The sequence below is a fragment of the Carassius gibelio genome, chromosome A24 (genome assembly GCF_023724105.1).
Source record: "Carassius gibelio isolate Cgi1373 ecotype wild population from Czech Republic chromosome A24, carGib1.2-hapl.c, whole genome shotgun sequence".
Lineage (NCBI taxonomy): Eukaryota > Metazoa > Chordata > Actinopteri > Cypriniformes > Cyprinidae > Carassius > Carassius gibelio.
In genome coordinates this window covers 12913010-12934482 of record NC_068394.1, presented here as the reverse complement: position 1 = coordinate 12934482, position 21473 = coordinate 12913010, and the positions used below count along the sequence as shown (strand labels likewise).

Below are 21473 nucleotides of genomic sequence, written 5' to 3'. Positions count from 1 at the left end.
TTATTATTCCGGAATGAGAGTATAGTTCCTAGCCACGTCAGCAAGGTCTGCCCCCTTACTGAACATCGCACAATTGAGTCTTGGTGAAAGAAATTTCATTCAAAAACTTTAAAAAGCTTACAGACTCAACCTTTAACGGCAGTGTCTAAGAACAAGGGTCAAAAGGGCATGACATGTCTGAGAGTGAGCTTGAAATCAGTTTACATTTATATGACAGACACCATCGCTGTTGCATTTCAACCACATTTATTTCTCTTGCTGTAATAAAAGTGAATTTATTGAAAACCGTATATATACATTTCAACAGATCACAGTTGATGGCAACTTTAGGGCATGGTATTGCTTCCGTAATCAATTCTTCATTTCTTCAACTTGCTAGTGTTAAATCTTCACTCCAAAGCTTCTCTTTTGGTCTTTTTTTACTCTTTTAAAACAATATGACAAACCTCTTTGCCTCAAACGTTATAATATCCTTCCTATATCCAGCATCCACCTAAAATCATCAAGTAAACCCATGTACAGTACATACGAGCTTTATCTCCTCAATGGTCTTATGAAACAAGAGATGCGTATGAAGGCCTCTGATTCTTTCCCATTATGTTCTGAAACTGACATTTATTAATTTTAGTCATATTCACTACATTAACAAAATCCAAAACAGAACTTTCAAGTCTTGGATACTTGGTAAGCAACATCTGACGTATGAAACGCTTTCCAATTCAGCACAAACGATCCAAAATGACTCAAACACGTCTGTATTTGATGTGCATATAACCTAGCAACTATATATATATATATATATATATATATATATATATATATATATATATATATATGTGTGAATTAAGTATCAGGGTGTTGGTAAGCAAAATAAAATAAAATTAGTCTTTAGTCAGTCACATTGTCTGTTCCCTTCCTTTTAAGATTGGCATCAGAAACAGCTTTGATAGTCTGATACTTCAGCAACACAAAACCTTCTCATGCAGGGATCCATCAGGACCTGGTCCACGAGTCTCTTCCCCATTTAAGGGGCTCGGCTTGAGGGGAAACATACTCAGTCCATCTTAAGGCTACGGTAGATGTAACGGATAAAAGCCAGCGAAGCCCAGAAGGAGACCGTTCCCAGCATGAGCGAGAAAACGAACGCAGTGAGCAACGAATATCCGAAGAATTCGACGCTCTGTACAAGGCCGCTCATGTTGGAGCGATTGTGGTAGTAGAAGAGAGAGTAAACGAATATAAAGATGCCAGTGGAGCCGGTGCTAAGAACACTTCTCCACCACCAGCGGTAGTCCTCGCCTGAGAGCAGGAAGTAGGTGAGGGCCACAGAGATGCAGGCGCCCACCGAGAGCAGGATGGCAAACACGCACAGCAGGATGCCGTAGAGAGTGTAGTGTTCACGACCCCACGCCGTGGCAAAGATGTAGTACAGTTCTACTGAAATGGCACTGTAAAGTCAAGAGGAAAAAAAACAGATTTGAACGGACATTAAGAGTGAATAATTTAATATAAAAATGCATTCTAATATATTGTATTATATATCTATATGTAAACATTTTCAAATATTATATGTTATATATAACAGCATACCGCAGGGACGCACTGTGTGGGACATTAAAAGTATATATTATATCATAATATATACACAACTATCACACTATTAACATTTCTTAAATAATATATATTTTTTGAAATATTTGAGTAATATTATTATATGTTGAAATATTTTTTTTATATTAATTGATTATAAAAAGATTTAAAATATCGTACATCTTTACCTGCATGAAACGTTTTCTTATAAAATATATATTGTTGAAATATTCTATATTATAAATAAAATAAAAATATATAATATATAACTAAAGGTTTTAAAAATGACATGCAAGAGCACACGATAATAATACAATATAATATTTATATCATGTAATAGGCAATAAGACATGTTTTAAGAAAGCAAGGTCAAATATTAAAAATGTTTTGTATATATAATTTTAATACTATATTAAAATGTAAACAAAATCTGATAATCTGATAATTTCTAATAAAAATCTTATATAATAAATTATATATATATATATATATATATATATATAGAGAGAGAGAGAGAGAGAGAGTAATGTTTTATTACATAATGTAATATATAATAAAAATGTTTTTTTTTTAATTCTTTCAATCCTTCATAAATATATATATATTTACTCATTTATTTGGCCAATTTGCTTTTTTTTGGACTGATTTATTTTACAAGAAAGAAAAGATTCCATTGTGTGGAAACCTTCTGCAGAGATTCACAGCTTTCACCTGAAAGGCAGGAATCCTCCGATGGCCATGTGCACAGCTGTGCGTTTGTACCAGGGCTGCTGGGGGATCTGGCGAGCTATGTTACGTGTGCGACACGGGGCCTGGAAGTTGCCTGCTCTGTTCTTTCCAACGATTCCACCAATGACGGTGAGGGGGAAACCCACCAGCACCCAGGCACCAAGCAGCAGGAGCACAGTGGTGGCAGGCAGGGCCTGAGTCGAGCCACTCCACCAGTGGACAGAGTTCACCACGCTCCAGGTGAAAAACAGAGGGGCTAAACCCATCAGAGCAAAAAAAATTTAATTGAGAAAAACAAAGAGAGCAACGGTGAGTGGGCGAAATGTCAGTCACATCTGCTCATGAAACACTATAATCACTATAGGCTGTACTCGGTATGAAGACTAGCAGGCTGCACGGTATCTACAATGAGTCACACTGCATTGTGAGAAACAGCACCCCATTCGGTCTATATGTACAGATGCAGAAGACTGTTGTGTCTCACCAGAGAAGAGCGCGGAGGTGAGTATAATATTCCAGACCCAGCGCTGGCCCTGAATCTGTGTGTAGAAGCTGCAGGAACAGTAACCTGACACACAGCTGGTCAGAGCGTACAATACAATCGCTGCCGAGTTTATGGCACCATGACGATGGACATTAAACATCCCCAGCAGTGCCATGACAATGATTCCTGAAGAAGAAGAAGAAGAAAAAAAAACAGAAGGATCCAAAGGGTCAGTGGGTTATCTGAAGGTCAAGTTCTTCATATCTGCAACTCTCTTATTTTCATCACAATTCTCAGCTCTGAGCCAAATATTTGTGACCCGTACCATAAAACCAGTCTTAAGTCGCTGGGGTATATTTGTAGCAATAGCCAAAAAATACACTATATGGGTCATAATGATCGATTTGTCTTTTATGCCAAAAATCATTAGGACATTAAGTAGAGATCATGCTTCATGAAGATATTTAGTACATTTCCTACTGTAAATATATCAAAAATATCTGAAAAAAATATCTGAGATTACTAATATGCATTGCTTAAGAACTTCAGTTGAAAAATTTAAATTTTCTCAATATTTAAAATTTTTTTTGCACCGATTGCAAAGATTGCAGATTTTCAAATAGTTGGATCTCGGTTAAATGTTCTCCTATCGTAACAAACCATACATCAACGGAAATTATTTAATCAGCTTTCAGATGATGTGTAAATCTCAATTAAAAAAAACTGACCCTTATGACTGGTTTTGTGGTCCAGGGTCACATTTAAGCACTTCATTGCTACTATTGTTTGACTTGCAAAATCTTCTAAACAAATAACAGAAACGACAGCAAAAATAACATAAAATATTATTTTATTAATAAAATGATTAATAATAAAATTCATATTCTTTTATTAATAATATAATATTATTAATATATATAATTTTATTTAATTTAATAATAAAATTATTTGAAATGATTACAAATTAATAATACAATCAGTATTTTATGTATTACCGTATTTTTGGGACTATAAGTCGCACCTGAGTATAAGTCGCATCAGTCCAAAAATACGTCATGATGAGGAAAAAAACATAAGTCGCACTGGACTTTAAGGCGCATTTATTTAGAACCAAGAACCAATAGAAAACATTACCGTCTACAGCCTCGAGATGGCGCTCTATGTCTTCAGTGTAGGCTACAGGAGCAAAGACGAGCATAGAGCGCCCTCTCGTGGCTGTAATGGTAATGTTTTCTATTGGTTCATGTCAAATTAATTTTGATAAATAAGTCGCACCTGACTATAAGTCGCAGGACCAGCCAAACTATGAAAAAATGTGCGAATTATAGTCCGGAAAATACGGTATATTATTTTATGTTATTTATGAGTTTATTCTTTTTTTTAGTAAATGGAGATGCAATTCAGAAATATTCAAATAGCGTGCCCATATGAAAATTTGTGTTAATTTTTTATAGATTTCTATAATATAGTAGGTCATACCTGTGGCCAGAGTCAGAAACTGCGCCCCGACCCCTAACACAGCACACAGGAGGCTCTTATGTGGTGGGAAGCGAAAGACATCGGTGTGGATGATTTTCCATCCATTATCCCCCTGATCCAGGTCGTCACAGCCGCCATCTTCCTCTACATTATACCTGTACACACATTCAACAACAGTGTTTGATCAGACCGTTGTTCATTATTGTTATGTCATTAATGACTCACCCTCATGTCGTTCCAAACCCATAAGACTTCCGTTCATCTTCGGGACAAAGTTTAAGATATTTTAGATTTAGTCCGAGAGCTCTCAGTCCCTCCATTGTTTGTACGGTATACTGTCCATGTCCAGAAAGGTAAGACAAACATCTTCAAAGTAGTCCATGTGACATCAGAGGGTCAGTTAGAATATTTTGAAGCATCGAAAATTAATTTTGGTCCAAAAATAGCAAAAACTACGACTTTATTCAGCATTGTCTTCTCTTCCATGTCTGTTGTGAGAGAGTTAAAAACAAAGCAGTTTGTGATATCCGGTTTGCGAACGAATCATTCGATGTAACCAGATCTTTTTGAACCAGTTCACCAAATCGAACTGAATCATTTGAAATGGTTCGCGTCTCCAATGTACATTAATCCACAAATTACTTAAGCTGTTAACTTTTTTAATGTGGCTGACACTCCCTCTGAGTTAAAACAAACCAATATCCCGGAGTAATTCATTTACTCAAACAGTACACTGACTGAACTGCTGTGAAGAGAGAGATAAAGATGAACACCAAGCCGAGCCAGATAACGAACAAAACATACTTGTTTCCGAAGATGAACGGAGGTCTCACTGGTTTTTGAATGACATGAGGGTGAGATATTAATGACATAATTTTAATATTTGGGTGAACTAACCCTTTAATAGGATAATACATTAAACAAAATTAGCAGACAATAAAAGGCAACAGTTTCACAACTGTTCAAAAGTAAGTATCATTACTATAAAGAAGAAGCCAACAATATTTTGAGCACCAAATCAGCATATTAGAATTATTTCTGAAAATCATGACGACAACAGGAGTGATGGCTGCTAGAAATGTAGCTTATCCATCACAGAAAGAAATGACACTGTAAAATGTATTAAAATAGATGACAGTCATTACAATATTTCACAATATTGCTGTTTTTACTGTATTTGCGATCCAATATATGCAGCCTTTGTGAGCACAGGAAACTATTTCAAGTATTAACTAACATGAACAACACATTCAGTACTGCGTTTATTCATACTTGTTAATGTTAGTTAATGAAAATACTGTAGGTCATTGTTAGTTCGACTTAATTCACAGTGTTAACAAATGTTAACAGGTACAACTTTTGATTTTAATAATACCAAACAACAACTAAGATTAATAAATGCTGTAGAAGTATTGTTCATGCTTAATACGTTAACCAATGTACCTTATTATAAAGTGTTACTGAACCTTCTTTTAAAAACACACACACGCAAAATCAAATCAAACCTTTGAATGGTAGTGTATATACTGTCATGTATTCTCTTCTCGGTCTTTGTTTACATTACTGAAATTCTTGAGACTCCATTAACTTATTCAAGAAAAACTGCTATGAAGTTGTGCCAACTTGAATTTATTTGAGAGAAATGCAGTTGGAAGATTTATAAAGCTTACAAATTTTGTCCGTTTTGTTTTTTTCAGAAACCTGCCATTTAGGATAATTTGCAGCACCTACTCGTGCTCCGATGACGTCAGAATTTGTTGTGGCTTGTTGGAAAATCATACTACACTGCTCAGCTATTCCACGACCCAACAAATCCCAAAAATCCTCACCTGGCGAAGTCGTTCTTCAGCACCCTCATGAGGATGATGATGACGAAGCCCAGCAGCAGCACCACCAGCACTAATGAGTTGATGATGGACAGCCAGTGGATCTCCAGAGTCTTAGGAAAGAAGGAATAGTCTCGAAGGCGCTCTGCCCTCCGCGAATGGGGCAGCGTACTCTCAAACCAGCGCACGCTGTAGGTGTGAGTGAGCGTCAGACCACCGCCGCCGACACCATGGCCTGCCCCTCCCCCACCCTCCTCTAACGGCTCCGGCTTCACGTCCTTCACAGACACGTTGGCGAAGATCACAGAGTCACCGTTGTACTCTATATTTAAGTCCAAGTGTGTCCACAACCCCACCTGTCGTACGAAAACAGTGAATGAAACAGGGTTTTTGTAGTTAACTAAAACCATAAGAAATGTGTATATATTTGATTGGAATATTTGTAAAACATCAGATATATTATTTATTTGAATCCGTCGTTGTTGTATCTCTAAACTAACTTTCTAAGCGACCTCTTTTTATTATTCACAGCTCTTGTGTGTTGTGCTTTGATGTTGATGTTTATTTGGCTCTGTTCCTTATTCGGCTCTGTAAAGCCACCTTGGGTTTTGGAAAGGCGCCATATAAATATTTATTATTATTATTTGTTATTTGAAAATAAGAATAAAATATAAAACCCTTAAAATGTTTCTTAATTTAGCTAATTCCCGAGGAAACATTTCTCATTTTCATTTAGTTGAACTTGATGTACTAAAATAAGTGACACATGTAATAAAACATTTAAAATTAACTCAAACTATAAATAAAAGTGTATCTGATTGATACTAAAATATCACTGGGATGAAGAGAATTGAGTAAATTAGCAAATATCAAAACAGTCAAACAGTACACAGCAGCCCCAAAAAGATTTATTTGATCAAAAATACAGATAAATATTATTATAATTTAAAGTAACTATTTTCTATTTTTATATACTTAAAATGTTTATTCCTGTAATGCAATGTTTATTTTTCAGCATCATTACTCCAGGTTTCAGTGTCACATGATCCTTCATAAATCATGCTAATATACTGATTTGGTGCTCGAGAAACATTCATTATTATTATTATTATCATCATCAAATGTTCAAAACAGTTTTGCTGCTTAATATTTCTGTGAAAACCGTGGTACAATTTTTCATACCAAAATTTTTTGATCAAAATTAAGTTCAAAAGAACAAAATAAAATTTTTGGTAACATTATTAATGCCTTTCCTGTCCTTTTCATCAGTTTAATGCATCCTTGCTAAATAAAAGTAATAATTTCTTCCAAAAAATTATCTTACTGACACAGTAGTTTGCACAGTAGTCTACATAAATATATATGCATCTAATATTTTAAAAGTAACAACGTTTTTTGATAAAACACCACTTGTTTCGATATACACTTCTCTAATGTAATGATATTCATACAGTTATACTTGTGCCATTGTCTAAACACTTTTTGTGTGACTGGCAAAGACATAGAAAGATACCTTGTGGCTGTGAGGAAGGAATCCACTCTCTTCCATGTATCCCACGAAACCCCAGAAGGGAATGTCATCTAGGACAAACTCGAAGTAATACAGCTCCTCGATCGCCTCTCGCAACTGATCCACCTGAAGTTTCAAAATTGGATAAAGCATGACACATCTGAATTACAATCCCCAAGTCTCTGCCGTTTCCTCTTTCATGACAATAAAAATGAGCTAAATCCTGCCAGAGGAGATCTAGTTTCTGCAGAGGTTAGTTCCAACCTTCTAACACATCCATCTCTATCATTCTCAAGTGAACCTGTAAACCTCGACTAGCTGGTACAGCCATGTTTGATTAGAGCTGGAGCAAGATAGAGAATCCCTGTCATGTATGCAAACAATTCCCTTAGCTGATAATCTCCCATTCCAACTGCACAAATAAACACACTACAGTGTACACATAAACAAAATCGCATTTGCAATCTTTGGGAATAAGATGGCATTGTTACCTCTTTCTCAGAGAGAGTGAGTTTGCACAGCGTCTGTCTCTCAGTGTTTTCCTTGAAGCGGATGTTGTAAAGAGACTCAGCCATACGGTCTCCATCCAACACCTCTCCCAGACTCAAGGCTTTATGACGGACCTGCAAACACATCAATCATCCATAAGGCGATAGATCAAGACTAATAGTAAATCATGATGACTTGTATTGCACCATAAGGTCATAAAGCAAGCACACGGAAAAGTGCAGTGCAAACTCACCTCTTTTGGTCTACAGACTGGCAAGGTGTAATAGTGATAGGTTTCCTGGGGGTTGTGATAAGGACCAACTTTGTTAACGTACAGGATCACCGGATCGCCTTGTTTGTAACTGACTGCCCAGCCGAAGTGAGGCAGCAGGCACAGAATCAGCACACAGAGCCTCATGGATCGACCAGCGACGCACGGGCCTGAAAAGTTCAGTCTTCGGGTCATGACAACACCTGTCAGTGAACAAATCAAGACTGTAAAAGGGGTCAGCAACTATGCAAACAGCAAAAAACATTTGCATAATTACTTCAAGTGGTTGACAGGTCCTGCAGACCGTCATGCTAGACTCCATCTAGTCTCTATCTTAAGTGACTACAATCATGATTTTTCATTTTGGGATAAACTATCCTTTTTTCATCATCATTTTTATAAATGTAATTAAAATGTGTGCCTTGCCTTGCCTTATTAGTGAATAGATATTATGCATATACTACATTAAAACTTTTAAATGGCTAATTATTATTGTTATTATTATGACTTCATAATATGTAGTGGCTATATTATATTTCTAAAAACATTTAACTTGTTGAAAAATGTGAAGGTAAAAGAAAAATGAATGTTTAATTTTTCTTTTTCTTTTTCTTGGAAGAACCATCCCTTTAAGCGAAAATGGTCCCAGCACCTAAAACATTTTCTCCTAATAATTTATATTGAGTTAATAACTTCAGTTGTAAACATTTGTATTAATTTGAATATTGGAAGAAATAAAAAAAACTGAAAAAAGTTAATGGGCATATTATGCATCAACCGCACATAAGGCTTTACTGAAACAACATAATTCTACAATAATTATAGCGTTAGGATGACTTGTTACAATACACTTACATAAATAAGCACTGACTGAATCATATAAATTAACAACATGCACTTACTTCAGTGTTGGGGTTTGGTTTAGTTGCTTGTAATTATGCATTATTAACTGATATAACTACAGAAAGTACAACGTGTGCAACAAGGGCACTGCAAAATAAAGTGTTACCGAAATTGGGTTTTGTTGAGTCTCCTAATGCACAATTAGGACCAACGTCTTCAGCGAGGTTAATTCCAATCAGGTTTGAAATGTTAAATAAACATACTTAGAATCTGATATACAGATCGATCGGTCTGTACTCTGATCTAAAGGCACTATAAATCATCTTCGCCTGCTAAGATGCTTGAAATACTTCCGCGTCAGAGTAACGCAACAGACCTGTTTCAGATTCTTCCTCAGAATCGCTTCCTTCTTTTCAAAATCCAGTCAACAGCACTCTCGTGTGTGTAATGTCATATCTGGGCATCGCTGGTGATTGAAGACATCCGAGTTTCGCTTCTAGACGATGAAACAGCCGAAAGGTCGCGATCAACAGCGGCGCACAGCGAATCCACGTCACCTTAAAAAATAAAAACACCCTTACTGGGATCTTCCGGGGTGGGCGGGGCTACAGCATAACACCTTGCACCTGCTTCGACAAGTCTCGGCATCATTTATCTACAGCTTCAAGTGTGGTTAAAAATAAAACGTTTATCATGCTTTTTAAGAGGTGAAGAGCATTACCGGGAAATTCCTTCGCTCTTGTTGATGTCTCACCAGTCCTGATTAATCGATCGGGTTGCACGTTCTGTTTTTCTTCCTTGAGAAGACTAAACTAGACAATTTTGAGAAATCGATTCCATTGTCTGCCACAAGAATTCGATTATTTATGCCTGTACTGGAATCCGCGCGAAATTGACGACACTTTCTGGCTGTGTATGTGATTTGAAAGAGAGACGCTAACACATTGTATTGGTAAGTTTTATTTTATTTCTGCATTTTTTTAGTTTGTGTACCTTGGGTACAGATACGCGGTCTTACATAAGCCGCTTTATCACACGCGTGAAGGGTTTTAAGCTTTATTTTGGAAGCCTGTTTTTCTTCGTTCTTTAACGTTAATCTTCTCACTGATGTATGAGCTGCTCCGTTTGTCTTTACAAATTTACTATTAACTGTGTTGGTCAAAACTTACACATTGCGTCTAATAGTGTTTTTCGAACTTATCTCAACTTAACAGTCCATCATCACTATGGGAATTCATGGACTTGCGAAGCTCATCGCAGATCATGCGCCTTCAGCCATCAAGGAACAGGACATCAAAAACTACTTCGGTAAGATCTCCTGTCATTTAAATAACATTTATCGGTTGATTGTTACAGTGAAACTAAAATATAACACATGTTAGTGTTTGCATCTTACATTTATGTATTTTGCATGCATGCAGGGAGGAAAATTGCTATTGATGCGTCCATGTGCATCTACCAGTTTCTGATCGCGGTCAGACAGGACGGTAATGTGTTGCAGAATGAAGATGGAGAGACCACTAGGTAAGTAGAGTTGTCTATTATTATTATTATTATTATTATTTGTCCAAGTCTTTAAAGAACCATAAGTTGATTGAGTTTGAAGCATATGTTACTTTGAGTGTCTCACCATGTGCCACTTTACTTCAGCGTAGTCATAATATTTATGCAACCTCCCTGTCTTCCAGCCACCTCATGGGCATGTTCTACAGGACCATCCGGATGCTGGAGAGCGGCATCAAGCCGGTTTATGTGTTTGATGGAAAGCCCCCTCAGCTGAAGTCAGGAGAGGTGCGTCAGAAACACAGTCAGTCACTAATGGGATATTCTCAATTGAAATGAGCAGCGACTTGGACCTGGAAACAGTATTACTTAATTTCACAAATTAAGTGTATACCATTTGGCAATTACAGTAAAAAAGGGCAGATGTGCCACAGATTCACTGTAAAAACATTGAGGCAGTAGTATTTACAGTATTACAGGATGGCATATTGGTGCTTGAATGCTTTGCAAATTATAACCGTATGATTCATTCAGTGATCTTGTGTTAATATACCAAGCCTTTTACAGTAAACTGTACTCATAACCACCATATTAATACAGTTGGTGTATTAGAGAGCCACATGGTGAATCAGTTTGTCTTAAGTGACCTGTCCACATGACCTTGTATATCAGAGACCGTAACACTAAAATAAACATTACACACTGACATAAAATGAAATATATATCCCAATGAATGTTACAGATAATAATAATAAGAAGAAACGATTATTATGGGAGCATATGGGAATGTCCTTTTACTGTTTTTCTTTGTAAATTATTGAAATTTACATTAAAAAAAAACATACATTTGACAGTATTTTAACAATACAGAGCCTTATAATGCTGCTTAAACATTATTTTTACATATGTGACCCCAGACCACAAAACCAGTCTTAAGACGCTGGGGTATGTTTTTAGCAATGGCCAAAAAAAACAAAACATTATATGGTTCAAAATTATAGATTTTTCTTTTATGCCAAAAATCAGTAGGATATCAAGTAAAAATCATGTTCCATGAATATCTTTTGTAAATTTCCTACCACAAATATCAAAACTTACATTTTGATTAGTAATATGCATTGCTAAGAATTCAATTAGACAAATTCACAGGCGATTTTCTCTGTATTTAGATTTTTTTTGCAGATATTCAAATAGTTGTATCTCGGCCAAATATTGTCCGATCCTAATAAACCAAACATCAATGGAATGCTTATTTATTCAGCTTTCAGATGTTATATAGATCTCAATTTCGAAAAATTTACACTTAAGGCATATTACATATATGCTGAGGTAACTTGGACAACTAACAGATAGCAGTGAGCATTTTCTACATTCTGTTTTAAAATATCTTTTTATTTTATCCCATCCAGCTGGAGAAGAGAGGCGAGAGACGAGCCGAGGCTGAGAAACTCCTAGCTCAGGCACAAGAAGCAGGTACAGACACGTTCAAAACGACTTGCTTTTTGAAAATAATTCTTTAAAATGGGTCCTAATTCCGAGATTTCTCCCAGGTGAACAGGAAAACATTGATAAGTTCAGTAAGCGACTAGTGAAGGTTACCAAACAACACAACGAGGAATGCAAGAAGTTACTTACTCTAATGGGAGTCCCATACGTTGATGTACGGCCACAGTCGCTGACGGTCAACAACATCACATAATATGAATTAAAACATGTTATGGATATAAGCTAAATTGTATACTTGTCATGTTAAGGCTCCGTGTGAGGCGGAGGCGAGCTGTGCTGCTCTGGTGAAATCAGGGAAGGTTTATGCCACAGCCACAGAAGATATGGATGGACTGACATTTGGGACGACAGTCCTGTTGAGGCATCTGACAGCCAGTGAAGCAAAGTATGTACGGATACACTTAATATCTGTATTTTGATGATGGAGATGTTTAGCCATGCATTACTAACTGGCTATTTTTTCTTTCCTAGAAAGCTCCCTGTCCAAGAGTTTCATTTCAGTCGTATTCTACAGGAAATGGGTGTGACGCATCAACAGGTGAGACCTTCGCTTTATTGCAGGCTTATCTGTTTTTATGTAAATGATCTGCTTTATTCTAGATGTGTCAGGTCTTTCTAATTGCTGTTTATTTCTGTTTGAACGTCTTCCTCAGTTCATTGACCTGTGTATCCTATTGGGCTGTGACTACTGCGGCACTATTAAAGGAATCGGACCCAAGAGGGCAATCGACCTCATTAAACAGCACGGCTCTATTGAAGAGATTCTTGAGAATATTGACCCAAATGTAAGTTTGTTTACACTGTTTAAAGGCATTGAGTTACTATTGTTGAATTTAACAATGCAGGACATGGCATATTCACAATGTTGCCCATGTTAGTAATGCCTCCTTTCAAATCGCATCCAGGATCAGACTTGCTGAATTGTGCCCTCTAGTGGCGGTCGGTGGATTTCTTGGTCAGAAAATACATTTGGCCACAGGGCAATTATTTGCTGGCCAAACACTTTTGCCAACCATCATTTATTTTCATTATATATTTAACTTTGCACTTAATGCTTACTGTCTCTTGCATAATTTAAATATGTAACAGTATTTTATTTTATAAAAACAAAAATAAGTGATAATCCTTCCTCAGTTTTTTCAGTAACCGTTTATGTTAGCAATGTTTATATTGCAGTTATTTTATAAAAGTATTTTTTTTTTTTCAGGTTAGTATTTAGTTTATTTTCAGTTAGTAATTTGTTGTTTTAACATAAATTGATTTGTTAGTTACCAAAGAAACTATTCTTATTTAAGTTTTTATCGAACATTTATTTTATTTAACAATGTATTTAATAGTTTTAGTTGAGAATAATATACCTGCCAAGTAGAACTCAAACATTGTGAAGACCCATTGTTCTTTTGTTCCTCATTTTTGGTGAAGGTATTTACATTTAAAACTGAAAAATGTTAAATTATCGTAAGTGAAACATTGGTAAACCTTTCATTGCAGTAAAAAGTGAGATGACACTGCATACTTAATTTTGCATCTTGGTCACAATGCTTATCTGAGCAAACTTCAGATTAATATAGCTGTTTCTTTTAAATAGGCTTTACAATGTGCTATTTGTCTTGTTTTGTGCTGCAGAAGCACCCAGCTCCAGAGGACTGGCTGTATAAAGAGGCTCGGAGTCTCTTCTTGGAGCCTGAGGTCATAGATGGATCCACTGTTGATCTGAAGTGGAACGAACCTGACGAGGATGGACTGATTCAGTTCATGTGTGCTGAGAAACAGTTCAGGTACAAAGCAACCAAATCTATCAAAAATAGTTCCTAAAACCTGCCAGACTTCTGCCAGAAACCACTAACATCAGAAAAGTCAATCTAAAATAAAATAATGTAATTTACATATATGCTACACTTCATTGTTATAGTGCAGTTACACAATTATGTACCCAGGAATATAATGTGTAAATATAGATAGATAGATATATGGATTTTGACACATCGTATATATCGATATATTGTTTATATTTAATTCTGATTCCGCCACTTTGCTTGTTTGTCTTCTCTGTGCTCGCCCCTGCCTCCTTGATTTTGTTCCCCTTCCCCTCGCGTGTTGTCTCAGTGAACATGGCGTCGTCCGCAGCCAGACCGGGGGCTAAAGAACTAGTCTAAAAAAAGGACAAGTGGCTCCATTATATGGAGATACCTCGGTTTTAAGGTGTCGTGCGAACAGCAGGCAGATGTCTACTGTAGGGCCCTATGATTTCCGCGATGCAGAAAACACGGACGGAATTGTGGAATCCAGTCATAAAAACGGAATTTACAGTTTAACGTGGAATGTCACTGAATTCGCCAAATTTTGAATGAATTAATCAAAAGTAGGTCATTGCACTCGCATCAAATCGCGATATGGACTAATATCTGTAAATATTAAGCCAGAAAAGTCTATTTAAATATGAATCCTGCATGTTCTGCGTGTCTGTGTTAATGAATAGTGCAGAAGCGCGTCTTGATCTATCACACACACTGAAGCGCGCGTGACGCTCGGGGTGATTTCAGCTTCTGTCTTCTCACTAAATGAGGATGTGAACACATGAACAACATTCAGTTTGATTTGAGTAAAACTAGCGTCACATATCATAGACTGTAATATCACATACACAGAACTGTAAAGGTAAACCCGTCAAAATAAAAGTATTTGCCAGAAATCTATTACTATTGTTCAGCAGAATGTACATAGCCTACTACTATTATTAAAATGAAACGAACATAATTTAAGGAATAATCACTCAAAATTTCTTCCATGTTTTATTTTTAATAGTAAATCCCCTTTGTTTACCAAAAAATAAAGTTTGCTTAATTTTCAATAATTAAAAGATAAATTAAATGAATGTTTTATGACTTCATTTGATAACCAGAGAAATGTAAATACACAGAATTTCAGAGGGGAAAAACATTTCACATAAGGCTATATTAAGAACTTTTTATGCATTTTAAATAATTACACATGCTAAAACACAGAATTAGATAACCATAAAACATATGGTGAAGAAAAAAATAAAACCTTTCATAGGGCCCTAAACGTAATATTTGTTTTTGTAGTAGTTGTAGGGGGTTATTTTTTTTCTTTAAAGATATCGAGATATATATCGTATATTGAGATATATTTTTTGCTCCATATCGATCAGCCCTTTACGGCAGGTTATGAATATAAGAGAAAACCCAGCACCCCTTTTTGGGGAAACCTGTTGTGCTTTGAGATGGAACAAATAGAAGGGATATTATCTTGTATGTGTGGTTCTCCCAGCAGCAGACTGTTTTTTTTCAGATGTGTTGAATTTGTGTGTTGTCAGTGAGGATCGTATCCGTAACGGCTGTAAGAAGATCACGAAGAGTAGACAGGCAAGCACCCAGGGCAGACTGGACACATTCTTTACTGTAACCGGATCGATCTCCTCTAAGAGAAAGGTAGGTGGAAGTAATAACCAAAACTGTTATAGAAATGTTTTGGAGTGTGTATGTACATGTGTGTAAATTATGCATGGATTTCAGTGAGTGATTGATTTTATTTGATTTAAGAAAAAGCATTTTTTTTGTATTGTACAGGAGCCTGAAATAAAAGGATCTGCTAAAAAGAAGCAGAAGACGAGTGCTACACCAGGCAAATTCAAGAAGGGTAAATGAAAGCAATTTCGGCTTGAGGAGGAGTTCAAAGCTAATAGTGCCCTTAACAGTCAAGTCATTTCATATTAAGGAGCAACACACGAGAACATTTGCTTTCAGTATTTTAATGAACATGGGGAGAAAAATGTTTTACATGCACTTTTTTTCTGTTTCTGTATTATCTTAAATAAAGATAACTATTTAATCATAGCAGTGTGTGGTGTTTTTATGGTTTGATTGGAGAACTCTGCTGGATTAGACAGAGCAATTCTCTGGTTTTAAGGGTTTGCTGATTGCATGAATATATTTTTGTTTCCAGCCTTACTGCAGGTTTAAACCCATAATCTTTATCTGCCCAGATCTCTAACCACTATGCTACAACAGTCCATTAGTTTAGAACCAGAATCATTAACCTGATACTAAAGCTTCTCTGTTCCCTGATGTTAGGCTTGTAAACAGGTTCGCATGAGGAAGTACAACGGACTACTATAAGCTAGTAAAAGTGTTTAATGATATTCTATTGTTGAAATGCAGAAATTATTTACATGTATTTAAATTAGTTTTTTTTTTATAGTTTAGATGCATGTTCTACCAACATTGGTGACTGGTTGATTTTAGTGTGGTAATGTTAAATGCTTCACCTGCTGAAAGCACATGTTGGAAGTCCTGGAAAGAGTTAACCATCACGACTGTCTAAAGAGGTTTGCACAAATCCAGTTCAGTGCGGGAATTGTGCTGGACTTCTGTTTTACTCTGAATGAGTGATGGACTGTACTGCTTTAGGTGAGGCTTTTCTATAATTGTATTGTTTCTGAGCACATTTCAAACTTTATATTTATAATATTAATAATTATTATAATTTTAAACTAACTTAAGTGTCAAAAAAAGAAAACAATGGTATGGCACCCATGCGAAGAACCTTTTGTATGTTGAAAACTAATGTTTTCATGTTTGTAGCTACAGCACCTGGGATGTCTGTCTTTTCTTTCATGGTTTTTCTATTCTTACCAATGCAAGCAGGTGAGTAGGTGCTTTCGAATTAAAAAGATGACATGCATCTTTAGTATTACACTATGTAAAAAAAATAAAAATCTAAAATGTCATTGTTTATTTTTATGTTTTCAGTACCTAATTTTCATGCAACACTACCTGGCAGAATAAACGCACTGAGTGGCTCTTGTGTGCAGATACCTTGTACATTTGAAGCACCAGAGGACGAACTAAAGAACACAAAAAATATATCTGGCTGTTGGATGAAGAAAGACCACGCTTTTCTAAATCCAGAGAGTTTGGTTGTTTTCAATGGAACTTCAAACACCATAAAAGGATTTAATTATATAGAAATAATTGGAAATCTTAGTCAGCTTGATTGTACCACAGTTTTCTATGATGTCATGAACAATCATACAGACAATTACTACTTCAGGGTGGAAATGAAACCAGTTAACTGGTATTATTCGTATACCAGTCCCAGCTACATTTCTGTCTCCGGTAAGTGGGGTATGAAAATAACCATAAAAACAAATGGTTTCAAGTAGTTCTCAGATATATTTTAGATGATCTCATTCTTTTACACTGGCCAAATAGAATTTAAATTATTTCATATTAAATGTATGCAGTTTTGCTGATAAGATAAACATAATTGAGCAGTTTTAGTGGAAACAGATAAGCCCATATTTATTTAAGTATTGTAAAAAGGAAACATGCAAACCTTACCGTTTTTTCCTAGTTATGTCCTTCAAATATAGTGAAATGTTTCATAATGTTGTAGAGATGACTTTACACGACATTAACAGCTCCGTGCAGCTGTGGTTGTACAGTAATCCAGCAGTGTCCGCCATAATATCGCATACATCATCGATCATTGTTCTCGCTAAAATATTTCTCATAACGTGATCGTTTAGTTTAGTTTAAAGATGAATTATTGCGCACTCCTCGCTGTCATTAAAAAATAACGTCACAAGAAAATTGTTTATTTTTAATAAACACACCAGTCCAAAATAAACCAGTCCAATCCGGCATTGTTGGTACCGTCACCTAAATATGAAGTATTTAACCACATTTATACAGAGAAAAATGAAACGATCTGTCCACGAAAGAGGACAATTTAAAGATAAACTTTTTGCCACATCAGTGCAAGTAAAAGTTAATTTATATAGTTGATAATATTTACAGGTAGAAAAATACTTACACATCTTAGCTCATATGTAGTCATGTTTGAAACTGTTGATTCTAAAACTTTTTATTTATATTGCATATCTTTAGATATATTTATATTCATTTAAAATAAAAGCTTAGTTATTCAACTAAACTGTTTTTTTTTATTGGAGTAAGGCCAAGGGTATAATAATTATATGACTCATATAAAATTGTTATAATAAATAATCATCAAAGAAAAGCCAGGCAATTTTATCTTTAAAAATGTTTTACTATGTAGAAACTGAGAGACTGGAGGAGTGACTTTACTGTGTCAAAGATCTGTCACTGTGCTCAAAGCTGATTGGTCAAATTTCGGTTTGAGCTCTATTAACCAGAACATAACCTGCCCCAGAGCAGGTTAGCCGTGGAATGTAAATTAAAATTGTGTAAATTAAAGCCAAACTACTTTCCCGAGTCGATCCAAACTAAACTGAAACTTACCTGGCTGGCCAGCTAAACTGGCTTCATGGTACAGACCCCCTCTGTAGCATTAAATATTAATAGATTAATACAATACAATACAATACAACAGTACAATATATCAAAGGAGAAACTTTTAATAATATATTCAGTAATTTACTGAAATTATTGACAGGAAGCATATTTTTTAACGATAGATATGCAAAGTTGGCCTACAGTCCGCTGCAATTACAATGATGAGTTCGTGAAATGTATCTGTGGTGACACTGTAGCTCCAAAAGAATGCACCATATTGTGCTAAATTAATATAATACAATAAAGTGATTGTATTAAAATGCTTTCATACAACAGTTTAATAATGTAGAATATAATACTTAGTAACCTCTCTATTTTCACTCCAAAAGCTAAATATAATTTCAAATGGAGCCACCAAAAAATCAGCCATTAAATTTCTCCAAAGCACTTTTTTTGTTGTTTTGTTTTGCTTTTGTCCACTTTTATGTAACATGCAGAACAATAAGATTTAATTTAATAGAGTTTTAAACAGTGTTCTCTTTGAACTGTAGATGTACCGAAACGTCCTATCCTTACACCCAATGATCTGCAAGAAGTGATGGAGGAAGGAACAGTCAATCTAAGCTGCTCTGCAGAAGCCCCCTGCCCCAAACAACCCCCTGCAATATCCTGGTCTAACATCCCTGATTCTGCCAGCATTACACTAAAGTTACAGAAGAATACTGATAAAACCCAGTCAGTGTTTTCACACATGACCTTCAAAGCTTCATACAAAGATCACAGAAAGAACATCTCATGTACTGCTACATATCCAAGAAATAGATCCAATGACTCGACTGTAGAGACCATCATGATGCTAAAAGTCCTGTGTAAGATATTTGGAGTCATTTTGCTCTTTCATAAGCTTTATATGTTCAGAAGTGTAATATGATGTCCAGTTTACCTACAGATGTTTCTATTTTGCTTTAAAGTTTCTCCAAAAGAAACTCACATCATCATTGATCCATCTGATTCAATCTCCGTTGGCACTAATGTGACTTTGACCTGCAAAAGCAAAGCCAGTCCAAATGAAATGAACTACACTTGGTTCAAACGTGGACAGGAGAAAGAGCTGGATTTTGGAGAACAACTAACCTTGAATGTAAATAGGAGGAGTGAGGGCTGGTACTTTTGCACTGCAAAGAACATACATGGTAACCAGACATCAGAAGAGATCCAGCTGATTGTGGCAGGTGAGATTAATACAGACATGTGCTGTTATTATGTACAGACACTAAATGTAATGATCATCATGGGTAACTCCAGTTTTACGACTGAACTATATTTTTGCGTTATGTGCACAGCCCACTAATTGTACTTAATGTTTTCAATCAGGTTCTGCTTCCTTAGAATCATTGTCTTTAATCATTGGCTGTGTCGGAGGAATTTCAGCATTTCTGTTTATATTTCTTCTGGTAATGATTTTCCTAAGGTAAGCACGGTTGTATAGTGCTTTTGATCCTTTTTAAAACTCCATTGTAATTGTATGGAAAAGAGCAAACTGCCTTCAGAATATATTTCTTTTAATTTTGAAACTTGCATAAAACATGGTGTTCACAATGTAGTGGTATGTTTTGTATTATATGGATTTTTGCATTTCCTATTAATACAGAGTGCAAAGAGTAAAGGCATCCGTTATTAGGGAAACTGACATCTCAGATCAGGTATGTTCTAGACTTTTCTAACAGATCACGTTTTTGCTGTTTTCAAATAGGAAGTGCCATAATAAGCAGATAACAATACTCTACCATGCATTTTACTGTAATGGTTTATTATGTACAAAAACCAAAAAGACAATGGATCCACAGAAACACCATGTATTATTCTTCTCTTTCAGAGTCAGGAAAAACATGTGCAGGTCAACTCTGTTTATGCTAATAGTGGTTTTGCGATGGGTGAAGAGCTAAAGACGCCAAAGGATGAGAATGACATGATCCACTACGGAGAGGTTTACTTCTCCACTCTCCAAACCAAAAGCACCACAGAGAAGATCTCTGGACTCGAAACAATATATGCCGAGGTCTGTGGTTCAGGGAAGCATTAGTTTACATTAGAATAAACAGTGAATTGGGTTACACTTTCCGGCTCCCTTTATATAGGGTTTATAAAGGTGTTTATAAATTACTAATATGTCATTTACAAATGCATTATAAATAATTGATAAGCAGTTATAAATGCATAAATAAAAAAGGGAGATTTTAATGCAATACCAGGCAAATAATTTTTAACTCACATTGTTATAAATGCTTAATATATTTATTCATACTATTTTCACTCAAACCCAGATTCTAGATTTATTTCATGATGCAGCGAGAGACTGATGTGTTGTATTTGTTTTTTTGTTTTTTTATATCTCATGGCTTGTCTCACTTTTCTTGTGTCACCAGAAGCTACCCTCGTATCCTATCCATGATACACAGCAAACATTTGTGATGTATGTCCAGTGTAATGATTAAAAACTGATAGAAGACATAAAAGCACAACCATGACTTCATGAGATATTAATAAAGAAAATTATGATTTCAATATTAGTTATTTGTCAACCTTAAGGAAAAGTGAACACCTGTGAACCTTTTATTAATGAGTTATAAATGTTATTAACATGAGAGTGAAGCTTAATATAAAGTAAACACATGTGAACCATTTATTAATGAGTTTTATTACTTTATTTAATACTTGATTCTGATTGTTCAGTTGCAAAATTCTGAGGTATGTTCTCTTGATTACAACCGGTAAAACCTGCTAACACAGGCTCATCCGGGTAACTGAAGTTGGTGGTATACTCTTGCTAGGAACAGTTTTTCTTTGTGGAAGCTTTGCATTTGGTTAGGTAATTAAATGATAAAACACTTCAGTATTGTTTACAATAATTTTATTATGTCATCCTGGTATCATGGACTCGCTCTGTCGTTTCAAACAAACG

The 21473-nt window shown here is 35.6% G+C and overlaps 3 protein-coding genes across 4 annotated transcripts; 2 read left to right on the top strand and 1 right to left on the bottom strand.

Annotated features, from left to right (window-relative positions):
- Positions 1-229: 229 nt before the first annotated feature.
- On the bottom strand, positions 230-10059 carry LOC127946345 (transmembrane 9 superfamily member 1-like). The gene is made up of 10 exons (XM_052542858.1): positions 9943-10059; positions 9598-9778; positions 8361-8581; positions 8110-8241; positions 7622-7744; positions 6112-6464; positions 4283-4437; positions 2804-2989; positions 2302-2575; positions 230-1448 (listed from the first exon to the last, which is right to left on the bottom strand). The coding sequence occupies exons 3-10, from the start codon at positions 8571-8573 to the stop codon at positions 1055-1057; spliced, it is 1830 nt and encodes a 609-aa protein (XP_052398818.1). The 5' UTR covers positions 8574-8581; positions 9598-9778; positions 9943-10059; the 3' UTR covers positions 230-1054.
- On the top strand, positions 9852-16087 carry LOC127946346 (flap endonuclease 1). Of its 2 annotated transcripts, none has more exons than XM_052542859.1 (12): positions 9852-10173; positions 10436-10529; positions 10643-10745; positions 10910-11012; positions 12134-12197; positions 12275-12384; positions 12479-12615; positions 12702-12768; positions 12884-13015; positions 13857-14008; positions 15568-15682; positions 15821-16087. In XM_052542859.1, the coding sequence occupies exons 2-12, from the start codon at positions 10448-10450 to the stop codon at positions 15896-15898; spliced, it is 1143 nt and encodes a 380-aa protein (XP_052398819.1). In that variant the 5' UTR covers positions 9852-10173; positions 10436-10447; the 3' UTR covers positions 15899-16087. The 2 variants fall into 2 exon arrangements, with proteins under 2 accessions (XP_052398819.1, XP_052398820.1); XM_052542860.1 differs by lacking the exon at positions 9852-10173 and adding an exon at positions 10184-10330.
- A 369-nt stretch (positions 16088-16456) lies between these two features.
- Positions 16457-21040, top strand: LOC127946534 (B-cell receptor CD22-like). Its single transcript, XM_052543167.1, has 8 exons — positions 16457-16660; positions 16841-16897; positions 17003-17368; positions 19063-19380; positions 19483-19743; positions 19886-19982; positions 20163-20214; positions 20388-21040. Exons 1-8 carry the CDS (start codon positions 16642-16644, stop codon positions 20592-20594), a joined length of 1377 nt encoding a protein of 458 aa, XP_052399127.1. The 5' UTR covers positions 16457-16641; the 3' UTR covers positions 20595-21040.
- The last annotated feature ends 433 nt before the right edge of the window (positions 21041-21473 follow it).